This window comes from Vombatus ursinus, unplaced genomic scaffold (assembly GCF_900497805.2).
Source record: "Vombatus ursinus unplaced genomic scaffold, bare-nosed wombat genome assembly UNPS02014799.1, whole genome shotgun sequence".
Classification (NCBI taxonomy): Eukaryota; Metazoa; Chordata; class Mammalia; order Diprotodontia; family Vombatidae; genus Vombatus; species Vombatus ursinus.
The window spans coordinates 29764646-29789754 of record NW_020954577.1 but is presented as its reverse complement, the minus strand read 5'-3'; the positions used below and the strand labels follow the sequence as shown (position 1 = coordinate 29789754).

The following is a 25109-nucleotide window of genomic DNA, read 5'->3' as shown; positions in this document are numbered from 1 at the left end:
CACCTCTAATGATGTTAGACCCTCACCAACTCCCATGACTGTATTGGGTCCTATTCTCTAGCCCAGATCTTTTATGCTCTGGCTCGACCTGCCTTGTCCAGCCATTTCTTCCCTACATAGGAGTATGGCCTATTCTCTGGCTACAGCAGGCCCATTGAGTTTGGTTAGTCCCCAAAAACACCCCTGTACATGTGTTCCTTCTGCTTGCAGTGAGAAAAACCTTGCTACTGCTGTTATTCAGGGGCTGATATGTTGGCTTAAAAGACAGATCCTATCAAATTATCTCAGTAATTTGTCAAAAAGTGGTTCTGCAAGAATCTTAATCCCAAACTCATATTTCATATTAATTTTTAATTGACAAATTATGAAAACACCCGATTTAGTGTATATTTTATACTTTATTAAATAAAGTATTTAAGTATTTAATACTTTAGGTATTAAAGTATTTAAGCATTTAATACTTTAAAAGTCACTGTAAATTCTGCAACTACAGTGTAATTTGTATGTGTAAGGCATGTAAAATAAGAGGGGAAAATATTTTTAAGTACAACATGTGATATTTAGATTCCTTATTATTAAAAGGTACTCATCTATATTACACCTCCATTATAACTCATTTTATAACATGTGACTTTAAAAGTTTAGAAAGCAGAAGTTTTTTAATTTCTATTAACATGTTCCATTATATGTTATTATAAAAGGTGCCCTTTTAAAACTATGACATTTCTTTTTCTGCCATCTGTTAATAATGTTTCATATTTATAAAGAGCATTGTTATTTAATTAAATTCAGCTTGAAAATAATTGATAATAATAACATGTTGTTGAAAGAGTTAATCTTAAAAAAAACTTTTGCAAGACATTTAATTAAGCTTATTTTTACACTACTAGGAATTTGGAGTGCCTAAATCTTCTACTTAATACTGGCTCAGACTTCAACAAAAAGGACAAATTTGGGAGGTAGGATGTAATATATTTTATTTACTTTAATTTTGTGACTTATTTATTTGCTTTCCTTTTTATTTTATTCAAAAAATGCTATTCATGACTTAATGTGCCATAACATGGAAACCAGAAAAGATCATTTCTAATGCTACTAGTTCTAAGTGAGTGAGCAGTACTTATCTGGGTGATCTGTCAATGAGTCATTGAGGGTCTTAATGAGAGTTTAAAAGACTGAATCCTAACCACATGCTCTCATGTGTGGCTAATTCAGTGAAACCCATATTTAGCAGCGCCAATTGGATCCAAGGCGTACTGTGCTAGGTTTGGAATATTCAGAGACAAAAACAATATAGTGCTTTCCGTCAGGGAAAAGAGATTGCATTCTACTTTGGATCTAAAGCAAAGTATTTTGGAATAAAGAGCACTAAAAGCCAGGAGGGTCAGAAGGGCCTCCTGTAGAACTAGTGCCTCACCTGCGCCCTGAAGCCAGGAGGTTAGAAGAACTTGAAGGTTCTCAGGAGGTGAGAGCATCACCAGCACGGAGCACAGTCTATGCAGACAAAATGTAGTCCAGAAGGCAAACAGCACTTAGCCCAGTTTGGCTAGAATGTAACTTGTATGATAGGTCTGTAAAAATGTGTTAGAGCCAGCTCGGGCCGAGAGGCAATAGGGAGCTTGAATAAGGAAGTGACATGGTTAGACTTCTGCTTTTGAATGATTATTTTGGCAGTCACGTGGAAGAAGATTTGGGGAGAGGAAAAACTGGAAGTAAAGAGACCAGTTGGAATGCTGTTGTTACAGTGGTCTAGTCAAGAAGAGATTAAGGTCTGCGTGAGGTGGCTGGCAGGGCACAGTGGACAGAGCTAGGCCTGGAGTCAGGAAGATTCATATTCCTGAGCTCGAATTTGGTCTCAGACACTTACTGTGTGACCCTGGGCAAGTCACTTAACTCTTTGCCTCCGTTTCCTCATTTGCAAAGCAAGCTGGAGATGGAAATGGCAAACCACTCCTGTATCTGTCCAGTATCCTAAGTTTGTATTTTGCTGAACTTTCCATTGCTCCACTTGTCCTATTAATTGCCACCTTCCTTTCGGATGCAGCCTGAACACCACCTTCTACATGAAGGCTCCCTTGATTACCTCCAGCTGCTAGTGCCTTCCCTCTTAAGTTACTTTGTATTTAATTACTTTGAATATATTTGTATTTATTCAATATGTATTTGTGCTATGTATATAATATATATATCTGCATATTTGTTGCATTCTCCTTTTATATGTAAATTTCTTGTAAGCCAGGATTTTTTTGTTGTTGGTTATACTTGGATACCCAGTAACTGGTATCTAGTAAGAGCTTAATGAATACTTGATTGATTGATTGAATGAATGAATGACTCCCAAGATGGGAATCTAGGTGACTTAGAAGGACGGAGGTGCCTTCAACAGAACTAGAGAGGTTTGGAGAAAGTTTTTGGGAAAATAGAACAAATTTCATTGGACATGTTGATTTTGAAATGCCTGTTTGACAGCCACGTGAAGATGTCCATCTGGCAACTAGAGATGTAAAAGTGGAACTCAGGAACAGATAAGGGCCAATTGTTGAGAGTCATCTGCGTTTTGGTTTTAATTATACTTTTGGTAGCTAATGAGACCATGAAGAAAGAGTGTAAAAAATGTTGGAGGGCCCAGGACATATCTCTGGGGGTACCTTCTTGCTTATAGGGTGGAACATGATTGGTGATTCAGCAGAGGAGACTGAGAAGGACAGAGGGACAAGTGACAAGTAGGAGAACCAGAAGAAAGTTTAATCAGAAAAGGCAAGGCAGAAAAGACTGTCCAGAAGGAGGGGACAGTCAACAGTGTCAGAAGCTGAAGAGACCTCAGAAGGGAAAAGATGATTGCTTTTAGCAATTAAAAACCAGATTGCATGAGGTTAAGAAGTGAGTAAGAGGGTTAGGAAGTCGAGGCATTGAGAGTGAACAGTTTCACAGGCGTGGGGGACCTGCGGCCTCAAGACTGCAGGTTCCCCACCCCTGTCCTAGGTCTTCACCTGTAGGAAGGAAGCTGACAGAATAGTTGTTTTTTGTGGGAGGGAGGGACAGCATCAAGGGAAGGTGTGTTGGAGACATGGAAGATGGCTTGTTTATCAATAGCTAATGTGTGATAAGGCATTGAGAAAATAGGGCTGAGGAGGGTGGTCAAAGTTCATGGAGGAAACCTGGAAGGTATGCAATCAAGGGCACAGTAGAGCTGGCTTTAACTAAGAGAAGGGTCACCACTTCATCGGAACCCAGAGTGGCTGTCCCCAGTACCGTTCTATCACCCTCCTCCAAAAACTCCACAGTATTCAGAACACCTTCTCCGCTGCCACAGTAAATGTTTTTCTTTAAAACTCAGGCAAATAATTCTGGCTCTATAAAGCCAGTAGTAGGGAAAACATTCAAAAACTTAATGTCCCTAGTTTGTTGTCAATTAGGCAAGGTAGGAAGACCATAAACCAGCCGGGCACCCCACTGAGTGCTTGTCCCATTTGTACATATGCTTTTTGTAAGGAGGGATGTGTGGATATGTATAAGACAATGTGATTGGGTTTCTCTACTAAGGAAATAAATATAAAAGTAGCGTATAGTAGATAATATCTTATGAAGGAAAAGCAAAGATTAAGAATCTGTATGACTTCATAATTATTTTGAGATGCAATATAAAGAGCTCTTAATTATGAGTGCTAATGGAAAAAATTAATTTTATGGATTCATGTGTAGTTATATAATGCTTTTGTAGCAGATTTACCTTCTTAATCATCCCTTAATGTGACCAAAATTAAAATTAGTCTGTATCCACTGAGCACATAGCTCTTGAAAGGTTATAGAAGGCAGCTGAAGAGTATTCAAGGTGCTCAGGGAAGCCAGCCTGGAATTGCCTAGGTAATTGGAGTTGACTTAAAACTGTCTTTCTCATAAAAGGAAATGAAGTTTATTATACAGTCAAATAAATTTATAGAGGTTTGAGAAGAAAGGATTCCATGAAAACTGTTTCCTTGCTGTTTGTTACCTTTGTATTTCATTTGATTCTTTTCATTCCTAATGTTTATGCAATTTTGATACTCTGATAGCATTCTGCAAATATAGCAAAGAAAAAAATTGACTACAGATATTCTTTTGACATTAAAATAAACTGCAGTTCTTCTGATTTGTCAAGTCTTCATACTTAACCATTTTTGTTTAAGAAATCTGGTTGACATTCCAGAGTTCTTGCCGTGCTTTTTTTACTCTTTTCAGCTAGAAAAAGGGTTAAGAGTTTCTACCAGCCTCATAGGTTTCTCTACTAGAGTGAAGTCCTCTGTTCACTCACGAAATGAACACTGAGCTTCTAAGAACAGTGTAAATTGTATTCCTTCCAGTTTTCTGCATTTAGGACAGGAATATCCTTTTCTGTCCTCCCTGCTACCTGATTCTCTCCTTCTGATCTTCCACCTAACCCACCATCAACTTTCTACATGAGGGAGATTAACTTATATTGCATCAGCTTAAATAATTTCTATGTGTCTGCAAACAGTTAAGACTTAGTAAAAATCTGCCTTTATTTCTCAAGTTGTTTACTGGTATCTATTTCTCTTGTCTATTGAAATGGACATGGAAGAACGCCCCTCCACTATGCTGCGGCCAATTGTAATTACCAGTGCCTGTTTGCTCTCGTGGGGTCAGGAGCCAGCGTGAATGACCTGGACGAGAGAGGCTGTACACCTTTGCACTATGCAGCCACCTCAGATACAGACGGCAAGTAAGTATGGCAGTGACGATACCAAAGTTCAGTCTGTATGTCAAAGAGACTTCTAATTGTGTCTGTCTCTATATCTCCAATGCTTAGAATACATTAAGTGCTTCATAAATTCTTAACTGACTGACCTTTATTTCTTTAATGGGTATAGCACTTGTATTATGTTTCTCTTTGTCCAAGAGGAAAAATGATTAGTTTTGCAAATGTTTGTTCTTAAATTGTGGTTTTTTTCTGCCCAGCCCCGGTATCTGAGTTCCGTCTGCCACTTGCCATTCATCAACTCAGATTCCAACCCAAGCTGCTCTGGCTGCACCAAATCCCTTCCTGTAGCCCAACCAAACTCTCTTATTTTACTAACTAAGAAGAGTGATTTCTGGGGATGAAGTGAGGGGAACCTTGTTGGGGGAACTACCATTTCACCTTAGAATTTATTATAAAGAAGAAGGGGGTAAAGTCAGATATAGGCAGGCATGTACTCTAGATTTTGGGTAGGAAAGATTTCAAAAGATTCAGAGAAAGAATGAGCAGTCAGTCAACAAACGTTTATTAAGTGCCAACTATCTGTGAGCCAGAACTGTAATAAGTGCTAGGAATGCAAAAAAAAAAAGCTAAAAGAGATTCCCTAGTTTCAAAGAGTTCACAGTCTAATGGGGAAGACAAAATGCAAACAATTATGTACAAATAAACTATATAGAGGATAAATTGGGGATTATCGATGAGGGAAAAAGGCCTAGAGTTAAGAGGGATCAGGAAAATCTTCCTGTGGAGAGTAAGATTTTTTCTAGAATGTGAAGGAAGCCAGGAGGGAGGTCATTCCATGCCCATGAAAATGCTGTGTTAGAAGATAGAGTGTCTTCTTCAAGGAATAGCAAAGAGATTGATGTTACTAGCTCACAGAGTTTATGGGAGCTGGGGAAGGTGTAAGAAGACTGGAAAATGGTGAAGGGTGTGTGTTTTGAAGGGTTTTGAATGCCATACAGACAGTGTTAAGTTTGATCCTAGAAAGAGATGATAGGGATACACTAGAGTTTATCTTATCAGAGGAATGATATGGTCAGACTTTCACTTAAGAAAAATCATTTTGACAGCTGAGTGGAGAATGGGCTGCAGGAGAAAGAGACTTGTGGCAGGGAGACTCACCAGAAGGCTATGGCAATGACCTAGATGTGAACTGATAACAAGCCAGCACCAGAGTGGGGACAGTGTCAGAGGAGAGGAGGGTTGTATACGAGAGATGGTGCCAGGATAGACATGATAGCATTCGACCATTGACTGACATAGGAGGTAAGAGAAAGTAGGGAGTCTTACAAGGACCACACCTGGGTTGTGAGCCTGGTGACCAGGTGAGCTCCTCTTTGAGATATCATAATAGTCACTTTCCTAGGATTACTTCTGTATTAAATTCTTATGTCTTTTCTCCCCTGAAAAAAAAAATATATATATATAAGAAATCTATCTTTTCTGGGTTTGGTTGATTTCCTTCATTGTGATGAGTAGTATTTAACAGCATATGGAAAGGAGAATGGTTTGCCCAAAACAGTAATAGAGAAGTGAGGAAGAGGAGAGGGTTTTGGAGGAAAGTTAATGAGTTCAGTATTGAACATGTTGAATTTAAGGTGTCAGTGGTGGTACATCCAGTTCAAGATGTCCATAGGCAGTTAGAGATGTGAGGAGGGCAGGTGATAGGTTAGGACTGAATAAGCAGGTTTGTGAATCATTAGCATAAAGATGATAATTGAATCTTTGGGAGCTGATTAGATCACCATTTGAATTAGGGAGGAGAGAACAGGGCCCAGAACAAAAGCCTCTGGGACATTCTAGGTTAGTGATTTGGATGAAGATCCATTAACAAAAACTGAGAAATTGTGATCAGATAGGTAAGAAGAGAACCAGGATAGAGTAGTTTCACAATAACCTAGAGAGAAGACAATATCAGGGAGAAGATGGTAGGATTCCATGGTCTAAATTTCTATTCGGGACAGTTGAGTTGAGAATAAAATTCTTAAGACACCAAAAAAATCTTCATTTTAATAAAGAGGAAGTATCTCAATAGAACTGAAGATGCACAGGGAACCAATCAATTTTTAAGAGTCCTATTGATTGGAGAGTGACTGAACAGATTGTTGTATAGTGTATGTTTGATGGCACATTATGGTACCATAAGAAGAAGAACCAGAGGATTTCAGAGAAACACAGGAACACTTGTTTGAACTAGTGCCAAACAAAAGAAGTAGAACCATGAGAAAAATGTATATAATGGCTAAAGTAATGTCAATGAAAACCATAGTTGTGCCAGAGCCAAAATGGTGGAGTATCAGGAAGAAAAAAGTACCATGAGCCTCTTTCTGACCCCCTAAAAAATAAAACACAGGTTTAGATCCAAAAAAGGGACTGGCCCTGGAGTCAGGAGGACCTGAATTCAAATCCAGCCTCAGACACTTAACACTTACTAGCTGTGTGACCCTGGGCAAGTCACTTAACCCTGATCTGCCTCACTAAAAAGCAAAAAAAAAAAAAGGAAGGGGTTTATTTCAGATGTAACAGTTGTACAAACTGATGTGGGGTGAAATGAGCAGAGCTAGGAGAATAATTTATACAGTGGCAACAACATTGTAAAGACAAACAACTTTGAGAGATCTTAGAACTCTGAATACAGTAATATTCATCTGCAATTCTAGAGGATACATGATGAAACATGCTTACCTGCCTTCTGATAGAGAGGTGAAGGACTCAGTACATGACAAAAATATTTTACATAGCCAATGAGGAAATTTGTTTTTCTGCACTATACATGTTAGTTACAGGGGTTTTGTTTTTGTTTTTCTTTTTGTTTTTAAATAAAACAATATAAATCCTAAAACAGATGGAAAAACAAGAAGAAAAAACAAATTCAATGGCCAGTCTTTGCTTTAGGGGACAAATAGTGAAAGTTGGTTTCTTCCTCTTAAAAAGGAAGGGAAGCACAAGTGTAGGAGGTTTCCTAACCTAACAGTTTCTGTTGATTGATTTTGCTTAATTGAGGCGAGGGTATTATGAAGATTCAATGTAAAAATCTGAAATTTTCTGTTGAAAAATATTACAGAAGGTGGAAGCACAAGGGCTGGTAACAGGTTGATTATGAAACTGGTGTCAGGAGTGCTCCATCTCAGGATTAGTTTGGTCCATCAAGGAAAGGTAAATAAAGCAATAACAGATTTTCTTTTTTAAAGCTAAACTAGGGAAAGAGGAGAATCAAAGACAGACCAAAGAGTGGGATGTTAACAATTGACAACATAGAAAAGGCACGGCTACTCACCTTTTTTTGCTTTTGTCTTTTGACTGGTGAGACTAGGGAGACCAGCTAGGAAGCAGAGGCAATAAGAGCCTTGGCTGAAGGGAAGGCTGTGTGGGTGGAGAGGTGTGGTCACATGTGAGAGATTTTGGGAAGGAAGAAAAGAAAAGATGTAGCAGCTAATTGACAGTGTACATCAAGGGAAAGTGAGGATGCCGATGTCATGAGTGTGGAAGACTAGAAGGATTGTCATGCTTTTGACAGAAGTAAGGTAGGAAAGTTTGACAGAATGGTGGGTTTGATGAGAAAGAAATGTCACTTTCATTTTAGACACACTGAATTTGAGGCATGTATGGGACATGTCTAATATGTAAGACTAGAGATCAAATACCCAGGGAAGGCCTTGCCATATACCAACCTTTAGGAGGCAGGGGGCTTCATGAGGGGTCAATTAAGGTGATGAGATGGACCAACTTGGAAGCAGAAGAACCAGAACAGAATAGAGGGTTGAGCATTCCACCCTCATAGGAGAGGTTAAGAAAGATAAAGACTGGGAGAGCAGAGCAGCGACCGAGGCTGACTGCTGGCGAGGATGTTTGTTTTGAAGTATTTTTGAGTTTTTTTATGCTTTTAGAGAAACTAAAAAAGACTCCAGTCTGACATGACGACTGAAAATGTTGGTCTGACTTCTCCAAATGGAGAACTCAAAGGATTTGTAGATCAAAACCTGAGTCCAACAAAAGGATAATGATCTGCAAACTGGAAAGCTGGAACAGACATGATTAAGAAGAAGTTGAAGCTCAAGATAGGTGAAGATACAGTAAGAGAGCACCTGGCTGCCTTAAGTGATTCTCCAAGCTCAGGCGAATCACATCCCGGGAGACTGAAAGAGGGCTGGCAGATGTGATTGTGGAACCATTGGCAGAAATCTCTGAGGAATCATGCACACTGGAAGGAGTATCAAAAGACTGGAGCACCAATTCAGCAACAAAGATTTTACCAAAAACCTTAGGACTGATAAATGTGAGTGTTGAACCCCAAATGATTATAAGCACACCACGGAGACTAGCCAGTTGTGGGAGTGTTCTGATTGTGAATCCTTATAGCCCTGCACCAGCAATGGTCACGCAGATGCATGTGACAGAAGCCACTGGCTGGGTTCCAGGGGATCGAGAACATGCTAGAGTTTATAAACACTAGTTTTTCAGAAAGCGAAAGAAGCAAAAAAGGAGATAAAAATGGAAAAGGCTTGAGACGTTTTTCAACAAAAGTATGTGAAAAAGTTCAACGCAAAGGAACAACTTCGTGTGATGAAGTGGCTGATGAGTTGGTATCAGAGTTTACCAATTCAAATAATCATTTGGCAACAGATTCAGCTTATGATCAGAAGAGTATCAGAGGAAGAGTTTATGGTGCCCTCAGTGTGCTAATGGCAATGAACATAATTTCAAAGGAAAAAAAAAGAAAGAAAATGGATTGGGCTTCCTACAAATTCAGCTCAAGAATGTCAAAACCTAGAGATAGAGAAGCAAAGGCGAATAGAGCAGATAAAGCCGAAGAAGGCTCGGCTGCGGGAGCTACTGCTGTAGCAAATAGCTTTTAAAAATCGGGTACAAGGGAATCAGCAGAATGAACAGCAGAACCAGGGCCCACCGGCTCTGAACTCCACAATATAACTGCCTTTTATAATCATCAGCACAAGCAAAAGAGTTGTCATAGACTGCAGCATCTCAAGTGACAAGTTCAAGTGCCTTTTTAATTTTGACAACACTTTTGAGATCCATGATGATATGGAGGTGTTGAAGCAAATGGGAATGTCTTCAGGCCAGTGTTCACTCGAGGACCTGAGAGTTGCTAAATCACTGGTGCCAAAGGCGTTAGAAGGTTATATCACCGATATGTCTACGGGACCTTCATGGTTGAATCAGGGGCTACTTCTGAATTCAACCCAATCAGTTCCAAATTTAGATATGATCAGTGGTACCACTTTATCGCAGTCAAGTATAAACTAAGGATTTTGTTTGGATGCTGAAGTGGCCTTAGCAACTGGGCATTTCCTTGCCCCAAGTAGTCAGCAGTCAAGCAGCACAACATCCCACTATTCAGAGTCCCAAGGCGAGACCCCTGCTCTTTCAATGATGACGATGAAGGTGAAGACAATGAGGATCCCTCATCCCCAGAATAAAGACGATAGAAAAGCTGGAAAAAAAAGAGAAAGATAAAGACTGGGGCTGCTTGGTGGCACAGTGGATAAAGCACCAGCTCTGGAGTCAGGAGGACCCACGTTCGGGTCTAGCCTCAGACGCATGATACTTACTAGGTGTGTGACCCTATGCAAGTCACTTAACCCTGATTGCCTCACCAAAAAAAAGATAAAGACAGAAAATAATCATCAGACTTGACAGTTAATTTGATCTGTTTTAAAAGAGCAATTTCAGTTGAATGAATGCAGAAGCCAAATTGAAAAGGAAAGGCCATGAAAGTAAGAAGTATGAGCACTTTTTCTAGAAGCCTGGCTGAAAAAGAAGAGAACTACAGGACAGTTGCTCGAGGGGCTAGTAGAGTCCAATGAAGGGTTTTTGAAGATGGGGAGATTGGTTCGTGTTTATAGACATCAGTATATAGAAAGGAATTGATGATTAAAGAACAAAAGAAGGAGTGGAGATGATGGGATCAAGGGCATTTGCAGAAAGGAGGTGGCCTTAGCAAGGAGAATCTCAGGCCACCTTGTTCTCAGAGAGTGGGGCACAGAGGAGAAGTTGGGAAATGATGTCAAAAATGGAAGCATAGGCAGCTCATACTGAATAGGCTGTTTTCACAGCAAAGCAGGAAGCAAGGCCTTCAGCAAGTCAAGATAAAGGTTTGAGGAGAACCTAAGGCTTGGAACAGCGTCTGTGGAGCCTGGGATATCAAATCATTTAGGGGGGAATAAGAGAACTTCTCGTTTGAGGTTAGATAACATACATTTGTCACGAACCTAATCAAATCAGTTGCATGAATTCTTCCAGCTCCCTTATGCAGCTGGTGTGAGTAATCCAAGATTGAGGTTTGACGAGGTATGAGTGATAGGACAAGAAAGCAAGTGATTGGAGAGTGGAAGTTTTGTGTTTACTTTGTTTAACGTGTTTTTCAGTTTCTCGGTTTATGCTTCTAATGTGCAGAATTTATATTTCATTGAAGTTGTGCTTTTTGGGGGTTTTCCCCTTCGATTTTATACAATAATACCTCACTTAGCAAATTTTATGGGAACAAAGATCCTTTAAAACAATCTTCCATGTTGTTTTACTTATAAAGTTTCTCATTAAGTTTTCTTATTATAATCTTTCTAATGAAGTTGATGTTTGGAAGGGCAGGAGACCAGTGAAATGCTAATTCAACAACTCACATTCAAAGTCAAGCTAATTTTATCCCTATTTTAAGGGGATGAGTCAGAAGGGATTGTCATGGGTAGTTCCGTGTCAGATGTTTCCTCTCTTCTGGGGATTAATGAGGTGCAGTTACACCTGTGTTCCTAGCCACTGAGAGTTAAAACCTTTATTGAGTGAGGATGCTTGCTTACCCGTGCATTTTTTCACTGGCTTCTTCCAAAATCTGTGCACATTATTCCCCCTCCCCCACATTTTCCCTTTTCCTTTCCTCGCTTAGATTGAGTAGCAGTTCTTCATTACAGACTCCCTGTCTTCTTACCTGCTTGCCCCATCTTATATCACCTACCAAAATCTTCTCTCCTGTGCCTACCCAAGCAGAAATCAACTGCCTTCTTCCCTAAAAATCCTCAATGTATTTTGTTTAGGAGTATATTGGATATTTCAGATACATATTATTTAACTCTTATTGTTCTCATGCTTCTCAACACTCCCATCTTTCTGGTAAGGTAACTACCCTCTCTGATTTTAGGTGGGTGATATCTAATCTTTTTTTTTTTTTTTAACAGCCTGTGTTGTTTCCAATTATATAAAAAGACTGGGATCACAGGAAGGGGAGAACATTAAATTGTCAAATCTCCAGTTTTCTTTCTTTTTTCCAAATTAAATTTTATTTTTCATTTGACAATTATTCATTGTCCTCCTTCCTACTTCCTTCTCCTCTCCCTTGCTGAATAGGTTGTTTTCTCCTTCTCTCCTGTCCCCTTTCCTCCACTGAGAAAGAAAAATAGAAAAACAAAACTTTTGTTTCTAATACACTAAAGTCAAGCAAAACAAATACCCTCTTTGGTTATGTCCAAAAATTCATGTCTCTTTTTATGCATGTTTTATCTATCACCTCCTCTTGTCCAGGAAATAGGTACCGTTCTTCATCATCACTCTGGAATTGTGGTTGGTCACTGAGTGATCAAAGTTCTTAAATTTTTCAAAGTTGCATGTTTTTAGCAATGCTGTTATTTTCCTGATTTTCCTCACTTCGCTCTGCATCAGTTTATCCAAGTTTTCTCAGGTTTCTCTGAAGCCATCTCTTTAGTTATTTCTTACGGTAAAGTAGTATTCCATTACATTTCTATGTCATATTTTATTTAGCAATTCCCCAATTGGTAGCTCCTTAGTTTCTAGTCCTTTTTCATCACCAAAAAAAAACTGTTATAAATATTTTTGTACACAGATGGGTACTTTCCTTCTTTAATCTCTTTGAGGTACAGGTCTAGTTAAGGTCTTGCTAGATCAGTGGTTTTGCACAATTTAGTAACTTTTGAGAGCATGTTCTGGGCCATTTATAAGAAGTTGAAAAAATTGAGAAATGATGGTTCAGTGATAAAACTATTCTATTAGTATTTTTCAGATGAAATAATCAAAACTATTTTATACACATTGTGTACTTCAAAAGAAGTCACTATACGAAGGAGTTTCTTTTTTCTTTTTTTTTTTTGCATGTGGAAACAATTTTTTTTAAACATTTGTTTTTAAAACTTTGAGTTCCAAATTTTCTCCCTTTCTCCCTCCCCACTCACCCTCATTGAGAAGGCAAGCAAGTCGATATAGGTTATACATGTATAGTCATGCCAAATACTTCCATAGTAGTCATGTTATGAAAAACTAACTATATTTCCCTTCATCCTGTCCCACCCCCCCAGTTATTCTATTCTCTCTTTTGACCCTGTCCCTCCTTAGAAGTGTTTGCTTCTCATTACCTCCTCCCCTAATCTGCCCTCCCCTCTATCATCCCCCTGCTCTCTTGTCCCCTTCCCCCATTTTCCTAGATTTCCATATCCAATTGAGTGTGTATGTTATTCCCTGCTTAAGCCAAATCCATTGAGAATAAGATTCACTCATTCTCTCTCTCCTTCCCCCACTTTCCCTGCACTTTAAAAACCTTTTCATGTCTGTTTTATGTGAGATAATTTACCCCATTCTACCTCTCCCTTGCTCCTTCTCCCAGTATAATCCTTTCTCACCTCTTAATTTTATTCTCCAGCTATCACCCCTTCATCTTCAACTCACCCTGTGCCCTCTATCTATCTATCTATATCTATCTGTATCTATATATCTATACATATATACATACATACATACATAGAATTTTTTCCCTCCAACTCCCCTGGTAGTGACAAAGGTCTCATGAGTTACACATGTCATCTTTCCACGCAGGAATGTAAACAGTTCAACCTTAAAAAGTCCCTTATGATTTCTCTGTCCTATTTACCTCTTCATGTTTCTTTGGAAATTCTTTTCATCAAGAATGCTTGAAAGTCCTCTCTTTACTGAATTTTCATTTTTTCCCCTGAAGAGTTACACTAAGTTTTGCTGGGTAGGTGATTCTTGGTTGTAATCCTGTTTCCTTTGCCCTCCGGAATGTTAGATAAAGTATTTTCACTGTAACGTTTTCTGTTACTTCAAAAAGCTCCTCTTCACATAGGTGTTTATTTTCCAAAAATAACTTTTCGTTTCAGTACTTAATGGAACACTAAGTCAGTATCTTGAAGTAATGTTATTCTGCTTATAAGATAATCTTGTTCTCCCTGTAGAATTATTTCTGTTTTATTATTGTCTGTGTCTAGTAAACTTAGACTTAAATGATTCCCATGGGTAAAGTGTTTGCTCGTTGTGTTTCATATTAGACATAACAATGAATTTGTGTTGTGACTGTAATAAAGTAAAAGAACTTAAGCATATGCAGACATACTCAAATATCCCTACAATATTTTAAAAGACTTGTGATTTCATCAGTATGAGTACTCCTTTGATATGTTATAATCCCTTCCCTTCTTACTTAAGTGATGTTTCAAATTGCTTTGTTACTTGGCGGCCAACTAAGCGTCTGATTATCCTCTTCACAGTCAAGTCTGCTGGTCCTCAGGTTACAGTCTGTCACCTTGTTTGTACCAAAAGCCCTTGTGATAGGACCTTCCAAACCCCACAACTTCTTTCCCAGAACCTTTGAGAATCAGGGATAGCCAATGGCATGCTGAGGAAAAGAACATTAAGGTGCCCAAACATGCCAGAACTTGTATGGTCAGAGGATTGTTTTGATGATTCTACTGCCTGAAATATTGGTTATGTCTCTTCTCGAAATTCCTTTTCCAAGCCAATTGGAAAGGCATGCAAGAAAATGACATTGTAGGTCATTACTTTATAGTCATACCTGCTTCTCCTTCCACTCCCCAACAGTATTATTTCAATCATCCATCTAATTTGTTCTTATTATTTCTGAGTTGTACTTTTAGTTGTTTTGCAAAATCAAATACCCCCTTGAAGGAGGAAATTTAGCGATCACTGTGAATGAAAGAATGTGTTATGGCCTCTAAAAGTGATACCAGTAGAGAAATTCCAAAAATATTTTGAACAACAAAACATCACCAGGAAGCCTATCAAGATGTTGGTTTTGTTTTGTAAGTGACAACACTCATTCATATATAAAATTTTTTTTAATTACTCACTGATTAGGAAGGCGTTAGCCCCAATGATCCCCGAGGTTTCTTCTGACTTTAGGACTCTGTGACTCACAACTAATATTTCTTTTTTTACATGAAATGATTTTTTTATTTAATTACTTTTTAACTTAATTTTTAAGGGTTTATTGTTATCTTTTTCTATACCACAATCATTTTCCAATGTTACCGTTACGATACAATATTCCATTCTAACTGTGTAAATTAGCAAATCAAGTAAAACCGACCATATCTGATAATGTTGAAGGTAACAAAATCCCCACCTCTCTATTGAGAATGAGGGAAAGCATGTTTCATCATTTTTCCTCTGTACCAAGATGAATAATTATGTTTAATCTAAGTTCAGATTTTTTTAATGCTTTTATGTGGATTGGATAGATTAATCTCCTGGTACTGTTTTCTTCACCCAGTATCAGTTTCTACAAGTCTTCTCGAATTTCCCTAAATTCTTTATATCTGTCATTTAATACTGTAGGGTAATTTTCCCATTGATTATTTCATGTGTCAAAATTTTTAAAAGCCATTTTCAACTGATGGACACCCTTTTTGTCTCCAGTTTTTTGCTAGCAAGTCAGTCCTTAACCAACAGCCCTCCTCTCCCTGTTCCTGTTCATTTTGAAGGAGGCTTAATTTGTATTTCCAGCACTTGGCACAGTACCTAGTGCAGAGTATGCGCTTAATAAACGTTGACTAACAGTGGAAAGAGGATGATCTGAAATTCAGAAGGCCTAGGTTTGATAGTCCAATATCTTAGACTTTCTAGTTGTATGATTTCTGACAAATCTATTTCTCTGAGTGTCTCTTTTTTTAATCTTTGAAAATATAATGGAGATTCCTACCTTACTTTATAGGGTGTCATACAAGTCAAATAAAATAATATTTGTTAAAGTACTTTGAAAATTTTAAAGTACTATACCAACCTAAGGTGACATTGAATGTTCTCCAATTTCATTTATAGTAAAAATGTTAATGTACTTCAGTTCTTCTAGTGGTATTACGTTTTTGGACAGAGATTTCACATTTATACAGCTTCTGTTATCTATGATCTCATCAATGTGGATACTTCCTCTAATGATGTAAATTATATCCCATCCTGGAGAGACTTCCTCTAGATCTCTTGGGATTGTCTGCTACTTAGGGAGCATGTAGGCTGTCTACTAGTTTTTCCTCCCCATCTTGCCACCCTTTTTCCTAGTCTTTAATGTCCCTGATAAACATTGCTAGTAGCAACTCTTCTTTTGTAATGTATTGCAGCCTTCAATTAGTGTACAAGGACAGTGAAGCCTTCTCCAAATGAATGATTGTGTTAAATTGATGCCTGTACCAGAGAGGGAAAAGCCATAAGTAAGCCTTCCAAGTCAGAATGGGATTTGTTAAAAAAGCTCTTCAGTAGAATCAGCCCAGGTCTTAAGAGTGCTAAACATGAGAGAGATACTTGCAGTCTTCCACTAGCCTTAACTTCTGATTTAACTCTCAACTCCCTTAGCCAAACATTCACTCAGGACTTTGTATTCAGTGTTTCATGTAGTCAGACCTTTCATGATCCTCTCAGGTGTTAGTAGGCCGCCCCCCCCCCCCCCCCAACTAACACACTAAAGTTCCTCTGTGTTTACTTTGTGTATAATTGGTGTTCATTTACCTTTCGTCGTGCTTTTCAGCCCAAAGCAATGGGAATTCCTTGAGGACAGAGAGAGGTTCCATTTTTGTCTTTTGTGTTCCTGGCAGTAAGCACAGTACCAGACCACTCTAGTATATGTTATAAACACTTAAGTGAGTTGGCAGCCACATCAGCTCCCAGTGGACACATCTCAGAGTTGCTCCTCTGCTTCTCTTTAGATCCTACCTTGTGCTAAGTGATTTCCAGCCTCGGGTTTTTGTTTTTGTTTTTTTACAACCAGTACTGTTTATAGTCATCTCACAGCAGTGATTGGGAATCATGAGATTCTCAAAATGTTGTATTTTTCAATATGCTTTAATTTAAAATATGCCTTTTAGGCCTTTTGGTTGTCTTCTGGTTATAAGAGAACTAGTGAAAAGGTAATGATAATACAGGTAACATGCCATGGTACCATGGAAAGAAGAGACTTTAAAATTGGAGGCCCTCTGTTCAGATCTTGTCTCTGGTACTTACTACCTCTGTAACCTTGGGCAGGTCTAGGCCTCACTGTCTGTATCTATAAAGTAAGCGGGGTTGGACTGTCTGGCGTCTGAGATCTCTTCCAGCTCCAGATTCATAGTCCTCTGATCGTGTTGCCTTGTTTGTTCCTCACGTTTGGGGAAGTGGGTAAGATAAATACTGTATTACTAGAGCTTTAACTAGGAATAACTTTTACCTGGGGCATGACAGTGGAACCGAGATAAAACAGTATCATCAGGAGAGGAGCTTTTCCTTCCCTCAGAGAGGATTTCCCCCAAGGAGTTGGATGGAAGTAGGAGGAAAGGGAGCCTGAAAGAGGCATGCTCTAGCAGTGGAACCCTGGATTTGGGGTAAGGAGCCTACTGTGAGTAGGAGGAGCCATACTGAAAAGAAGTAAGGTCATAGTTACATAGAAATATTTGTAATTTGCCACGTGACTGATACTGTTATTTTCTATGTGAGGATAGTCATATATAAGCGAATACATTGTATCTTTTGAATTGTCCTCTGTTTTACTATTGGTTAAAATAAAAGATGTTAAGATTTTGAATTTTATTGTCACTTCATAGGTGCCTGGAGTACTTACTAAGAAATGATGCAAATCCAGGAATCCGTGACAAACAAGGATATAATGCAGTTCATTATTCTGCTGCTTATGGTCACCGTTTATGTCTTGAACTGGTAAGAGTGCTGTTGTCATATGGGGAATAATATGATTTTTGTATTTGAATAAATAGAAAAACAAACTAATAATAACAGGAATAATAACTAACATTTACATGGGCTTACTATGTGCCAGGCATGGTGCTAAATGCTTTACAGTTCTATCTTTTGATTCTCACAACAACCCTGGGAGGTAGGTGCTGTTATTATCTCCATTTTACAGATGAGGAAGCTGAGGCAAAGAGATTTGAGTGACTTGCCCAGGGTAACACAGCTAGTAAGTGTCTGAGACTGGATTACCAGGTCTTCCTGGCTCCAGGCCCATACTCAGTCTACTGTGCCCTCTAACACACTGATTGTGTCTGAGTAGAGAAGAAAAAATGACTGGTTTAAAGAATGATTCCAATTTGTCATGTCAAACATGCTAACCTCTTCCATGTCTCAGGGAACAGTCTTCTGGACCTTGCTTTCTTCTGCCAGCTGCCATGATCTATATCTCCTTCCCTTCACTAACCAGTTTCTAAGAAAAGTTTACAGCCTTTACTTCTTGTCACCCATTCTCTCGCAGTCCAATCTTTGTCCTTCATGCTATATCAAAACTGCTTAGTTTCAGGTCGCCAGTGACGTGATGATTGCTAAATTATGAGGTCTCTGTTCCTATTTCATCTTCATGGTTCTTTCTGTAGTATCTGACCCTGTTGATGACCTTTGTTCTTGATTCTCTTTTCCTTCAGCTTCGGTGACATTGCCTCTCCTCTGTGACCACTGTTCTTCACCCTTCCTTTGCCCACCTCTGAAATGTAGACACCTTCTAAGACTCAGCCTTTTTTTAAAAAAAATTTTTTTTTTTGTTTTCAGTTTTCAGCATTCACTTCTATAAGTTTGAGTTCCAAATTATCTACAAAAGCCTCCCCTCCCCCCACTCCAAGACTGCATGCAATCTGATATAGGCTTTACATATACATCCTTATTGAACCTATTTTCTCCTTAGCCAAGGCTCAGCCTTTGGCCTTCTCTTTGCTTTTCCCTTGGCAATGTCTTCCAGTTCCATGACTTCAACATTTGGCAGAAGACAGCCAAATCTCTTCCTGTACTGATCTCTCGAGCTCTGGTCCCATATTTTCACCTTAGTGGACAAACCCACCTGGATATTACACAGTTGCACCTGGCTTTTCTTCCTGTTAGAACTTGCTCCTCCCAACCTCCTTGTCTCATTTGATATTAACAGTCTTTCCTTTCTCTCACCCTTTCACATCCAATCATTAGTTACATTCTATCAGTTTTACTTTGACAAAATTAAGTTATCCCCTCTACTCCCATGGCTCCTGCTCTAGCTCATGCTCTGACTTCTCACCTTGATTGTTGTGATCACCTCCTTACTGTTTGATATCATCTGCCTCTCCAGACCATCCCTTCTATAGCTGTTAACATAATATTCCTAGTGTGCCAGTCTGTGTACATCACTTCTCTTCTCAAAAAACCTTAGGGACTTGTCATCACTGTGAGATAAAAAATAAAAATTCTGTTTCTCTTCATGTATGTATTCTACATCTTGCCCACGCTCAGTTGCTTGCTAACCTCTTATCTGGTATTGCCTTTCCCATCCTATGGACATTTATTTGCACATGCTATCCCGCATGTCTGTATCTCCTTTCATTGCTTCATCTAGCCTTTCAAACTTCATCTTAAGACCTCTCTGCTCCTAGCCATTTAAAAATGGTTTCTCAACCTCCCTCAGTTTGTCATTCCTTTATGTTGAATCTCTAACTTAAAATGCTACTTCCTGCAAAAAAAACCCATTTCTGGTCTCCCTTATTGCTAGTGCTTTCCCCTCTCAAAGTTAGCTTCCATCTACTCTTATATTTATCATGTATTCAGCTGTTTGTAAATATGTTCCTTCCCCGTTAGAATGTAATGGGGGGCAGGAATTATTTTGGTTTTTTTCTTCATATTCCCAGCATTTAGCACAATGCCTGGTACTTAGTAAGCATGTTATAAATGCTTGATTGATAGCACCTTCCAATGGGTGTTCTTGACTTATCCTGCTACTCAATTATAGGTCATCAAAGTCAGTCATCCCACAATGTAGCTGTTATTGTGTACAATGTTCTCCTGGTTCTTCCTGCTCGCTTCACTCAGCATCAGACCATACAAGTCTTTCCAGGTTTTTCTGAAGTCCACAAGCTCATCATTTCTTATAGCACAGTAGTATTCCATTGCATTCGTATACCACAACTTGTTCAGCCATTCCCCAGTTGCTGGGCATCCCCTCAATTTCCAATTCTTGGCCACAGCAATAAGAGCTACTATAAATATTATTGTACATGTGGATCCTTTTCCCATTTTTATGATCTCTTTGGCATTGCTGGGTCAAAGGGTAGGCACAATTTTACAGCCCTTTGGGCATAGTTCCAAATTGCCCTCCAGAATGGTTGGATCAGTTCACAACTCTACCATCAATACATTAGTGTCCAGTTTTTCCACATCTTCTCCAACATTTATCATTTTCCTGTTTTGTCATGTTAGCCAGTCTGATAGGTGTGATGTGGTACCTCAGAGTGGTTTTGATTTGCATTTCTCTAATTAATAGTGATTTAGAGCATTTTTATATGACTACAGATAGCTTTAATTTCTTCCTCTGAAAACTGCCTGTTCATATCCTTTATAATTTAAATTTGGCTCTCTTATTCTGTATCAAGTTTCTAGAAGGAAGGAGAAATGGAGAAATGAGAACTCTGATTATATTCTTCCCTCTCACTAGTTTCTCCTCCTTTAGCCGGTTGCCTGCCATGTCTTCCCAGGACTTCTGGGAATTTGTGAAGGCAACATCTTCTGATTGAAGGAAATATTCAGCTAAGATGTTACCACCGCAAAAGAAACATTGATTTCATATATTTCAGTTTGAATTCCTACATACCATTCATCCTACTTGACTATATAACCAAAGCAGGTTATGTGATATAGTTTATAGGGCACTGAACTTGGAGTCAGAAAGACCTGAGTTCAAATTCCACCTCGGACACTTAACAGTTGTGTGACCCTGGAGAAGGCTTTTAACTTCAGTGGCATCTAAAGACCTTACTGCCTCCGAATCTATTATCTACTGAACTAGGAACAAAATTTAGAGGAAGCTAATGGGCAGTTATACTAAAACAGACTCATCTGGTCAAAACGTACTGAATTTTTTTTTCTTTGCTTTTTAGTGAGGCAGTCAGGGTTAAATGACTTGCCTAGGGTCACACAGTTATTAAGTATCAAGTATCTCAGGCCAAATTTGAACTCAGGACCGGAGCTCTATCCCCTGTGCCACTTAGCTGCCCCTTACTGAAAACATTTTTAAAAACACATCAGAAACTTAAATGATTCCTGTAAGAAAAAAAATGACAGGGAATAAAGAGTCGGGGGGAAAAATTGAAGTCCTGCTGTTGAATTTTCTTGCATATATTACAGATTTACAGAAGTTTCAGATTTGGGTATGTTTTGGTTAAATTCTGAGGTCCATATCTCATGGTATATCAAACATAATATATTACCTAACCTTCAAGGCTGCAAGGAAGAATATTTTGAAAACTTCAGATCCACTCTGTAACTATGGAATTGCCCAGGGTCATAGAATCAGTATGTGTCAGAGGTGGGAGAGACCACAACCCAGGTCTCCTAAGTGGCAGAAGGATCAAGCTGCAGTGGTATAGGAAAAATTCACCAAGAGCTCCCAACACTCATAAAGTGACAAGTCCCATCCAGTCTAAAAATGGCCTGTGTGAACTGCTACTCCTCCTTTTGGAAAGCTTTTTATTTTCTTGGAAGGCAAGGACAGACAGTACAGTATTTAGATTTGTGACCCCCCCCCCCAAATATATAGATCCAAAACAAATAATAAAAGTACTCTGTAAATATGAAATGCTTTTAATATTTGATATTGAATGTTAATTATTAGTGATACTGTATAAAATATATCCTTTTTTTTGAAATTTATTTCAGATTGCCAGTGAAACTCCCTTAGATGTTGTAAGTATATACCTTTTTAAAATACTGTATGAAATACTTTTTGTGACAGTTTAGATGTGGTTCTGCCTAAAGTACGGAGGTAGACTAATAGATCTCATATGGTGGTTGTTTTTTCCTTCTGATTTTCCGTAAGATTATCCTGTTTCCATTGTCTTTCGTAGTCATAATGGCTTTTACTGGGCCCATACCTACTATGTTACATGTAGAAGAAATCATCAGAGGGACCTGTGATAACAGGAAAAATTGAAGTAGTGTTGACAGTTTGTTAGCTTCTGTCCAACTCTTCTTTAGTATATCTTCAAATGTCACTCAGTGATACTTGAAAATCTTTTAGCTTTAAACTTTCATTTTTCAGGCACTTTTAATGGGGATAAAAAAAAAATCTCAATTTAAAAATAAAAATTAATCAACTTTTAAAAAATTGAGAATAGTTGCTATGTGTGTTTTTAAAGCAACATTTTTCACATTTAAATGTGACTTTTGTTTTTTCTTAGCTAATGGAAACCTCGGGTACGGATATGTTAAATGATTCAGATAACAGACCACCAATAAGCCCTTTGCACTTAGCTGTAAGTATTGTTTCCTTAAATTACTTAGTTCTTTATTTTCCAGATGAATTTTTTGTGTATTCATAAAATCATGTGAAATTATTTTGAGATCATTCCATGGAAATAAAATAAAATGAACAGATAGAGAATATGTGTTTGCACTCATACAAATACAAGTGCTCAGATCCAAGCCAACCAGATCAGCGTAGGATCCCTTCACCCAATGGCCCCAACCCACCCAGTTTCACCAGGGGTCATCTCTTAACAATAGTCGTGGGCCCTGTGATGATCAGGGAGCCATCTGCTACAATCCTTGCCCTAAGTTACAAGACCTTTGAACCTCTTCTGTTCTGCTGCAGTGCCCTTGAGACTCTTGAGTGTTGCCATCTATCTTAGGCCTGTACCATTTACCCATGTAGCTGAACTCTCCCCCAATTAGAACTTTCTCATTTTTTTCTCATTTGCAACTGTCTTATTTTTCTGTTGTATTCCCAGCATTTAGCATAGTGCTTGGCACATAATCGGTGCTGTTTTGTTTCCATTCCATAGTTAGATCTACCTGCTTCAGAGGATCTGTGATCTTGATCATTGTGATCATTGATGCCTTCCTCTGTCTTTCATATGGGGTGCCAGTAGAGTCCACAAACCATCCACCTGTTTTCCCTCATTCTCATTATGTGACCAGTCCACCTTCTTTCTTCATTATATGTTTCTTGGATGATCTCTTTTATACTTCTTCTGGTACACAGTTCTTTCACAATGTGTATCAGTATCTGCACCGTGAATATAGTACAGATGAACATGTATATGCAGTATATCTGCATGCCTATATCTACTGCCTACCATGCATATTCCCATTGCCCTTTAGGTGGTGATCCACAGTTTTAAATCTTTTAATGTAACATTTAGCTGACACAAACAGGTGGTATATTCATGAACAATTCGCTTAGGCACTCATTGACCTAAGCAGTTTTCTGTAGGTTACAAAATAGTTACTGATCTGCATTGATAGTCTCCCCCTTATTTTACAAATAAGCCAATTGAGTCCCAGAAAGAAAATTTGCTTTCTTGGACTGCCCCCAAAATCTCTCCTCTCTTCCTTCTCCACTGAGAATAAAAGGTAAACAAACTTCCTATTAAAGTGTATCTCATTCTACATTCTGAGTCTTTCACCTCTCTATGAGGAAGTAGTATATTTCATTGGCCTTTTAGATCACAGTTAGCCATTAATTACACTGATCTTAGTTACTAATTTATTCAGTCTTGTTTGGCTTTGCCATATTTTTGTTATCGTCTAAATTGTTTTCCTGGTTTTGTTCACTTCACTCTGCATCCGTTTATATAAGTCTTCCCTGATTTCTCTGAAACTAGCCTTCTTAGCATTTTTAACAGTACAGTAGTATTCCATCACATTTACATACCGTAACTTGTTTATCCATTTCCCCCCATGGGTACCTCTTTAGATTCTCATTCCTTGCCACTTCAAAAAGAACTCTAAATATTTTTGTACATCCTAGTTTGGAGATTGTTTTCCTTAGGGCTGAACCCTCTCTTAATATGCCCTTCCTCCAAGTTCTCCTCCCTCCTCTCTTTACCCTATTTCTCTGTTTAGTGAAATGTAGTTCTGTACCCGACTATATGTGCGTGTGCGTGTGTGTATGTATGCGTGTTTTTCCCTCCTTTGAATAATTCAGATGAGAGGGAGGTTGAAGTGTCAGCTGCTCCATATCCCTCCTCCCTGTGTTTGTACACTTCTTCTTGCACAACTTGATTATGTGAGATAATTTTCCCTGACCTTCCTTTACCTTCTCCCCTAGCATATTATTCTTCTCGTAAGATCATCAAGACACCAGTCTCTCTTGGATATATGACCCAGAACTGGGTAGTGGGCAACAAAACTACCAGTTGGCACCTGACCCCTTCACAGTGTCTTGTCATGAACCTGATCGTGCCCTGGTGTGGGTCTGGAACTTGTCTCAGTGTGTAGTCTCTCCTTGGCCACTGTCGTGTTCCATATGTATCATACTTCTGACCAGACTGTACCCCCAGTATCCACATGCTTCTCTGTCTCCCTCTGCAGACCTAGGCTGGACAAACAACTCACGTGACGTTTTCTGGATTCCTCTATCAGGATTTGGTCTGTTGTGTTTTCTAGATCTCTTTGGAGGAGGGTTGTTTTTTGCAGTCATAGTTGTTGTTTGTTGGTGGAGGGGGATGGAATGGGAGGGAATGAGCTCGCTCAGTGGCTTCCTGCTACTCTGTCATCTTGGCTGCAGCCAGAGTCTGGTTCTACAGTTTCTGTGGTACCTCTGTCTGTGTGACCTTGAGCATCTCTCTTCACAAACATAGTCCTCAGTCCATCTATAAAATGAAAGGTTCCATTAAATGATCTTAAGGTATTTTATGACTTTGTTTATGCCTCCTTCCTCGTAAGTAACTGTGTAGGGGAAAGGGGAATAAAAATAGACTGTTGATTTAAAAAAAAAAAAAACCTTAAAACAACCTTACTTACTTCCTGTTCCATTCAGATTTTACTTCTTTCTTCTCCAAGTATTCTTTCTTCTTTCAGACGTCCAATGAACATTTAGTAAATGCCTATGTGCTAGTTACTGGGATACAAGTATAAAGAATGAAATAATTCCTTCTTACAAATGAGATTACATTCTGATTGGGGTGATAACAGATACAATAACTATGTAGTGTAAATATAAATTGAATAAACAGAAATGTACAAATTAGTTAAGTACAGGGTAACTCAGGAGGAGCTAACAGTTGGTGATTTCAGAAGGACGTCCTGAAGATGATGCTTTATAGTGGTATTTTTTGAAGAGAGCAGTTTGATTTGAGTGAAGAGGTCAGATGCCAGAGGGCAAAGGGTTGAAGAG

At 38.7% G+C, this 25109-nt stretch overlaps 1 protein-coding gene and 1 pseudogene across 4 annotated transcripts in view; both read left to right on the top strand.

Annotated features, from left to right (window-relative positions):
• Window positions 1-25109, top strand: part of ANKRD28 (ankyrin repeat domain 28) — a 200390-nt gene that overhangs the window by 145600 nt on the left and 29681 nt on the right. For all 4 annotated transcript variants that reach the window (XM_027872244.1, XM_027872242.1, XM_027872241.1 and 1 more), the window contains 5 exons: window positions 891-959; window positions 4580-4720; window positions 17575-17686; window positions 21650-21676; window positions 22171-22245. In XM_027872244.1, the coding sequence (XP_027728045.1) occupies window positions 891-959; window positions 4580-4720; window positions 17575-17686; window positions 21650-21676; window positions 22171-22245 (424 nt within the window). The remainder of the gene's footprint in view (window positions 1-890; window positions 960-4579; window positions 4721-17574; window positions 17687-21649; window positions 21677-22170; window positions 22246-25109) is intronic.
• Window positions 8650-10173, top strand: LOC114050495 (annotated as a pseudogene).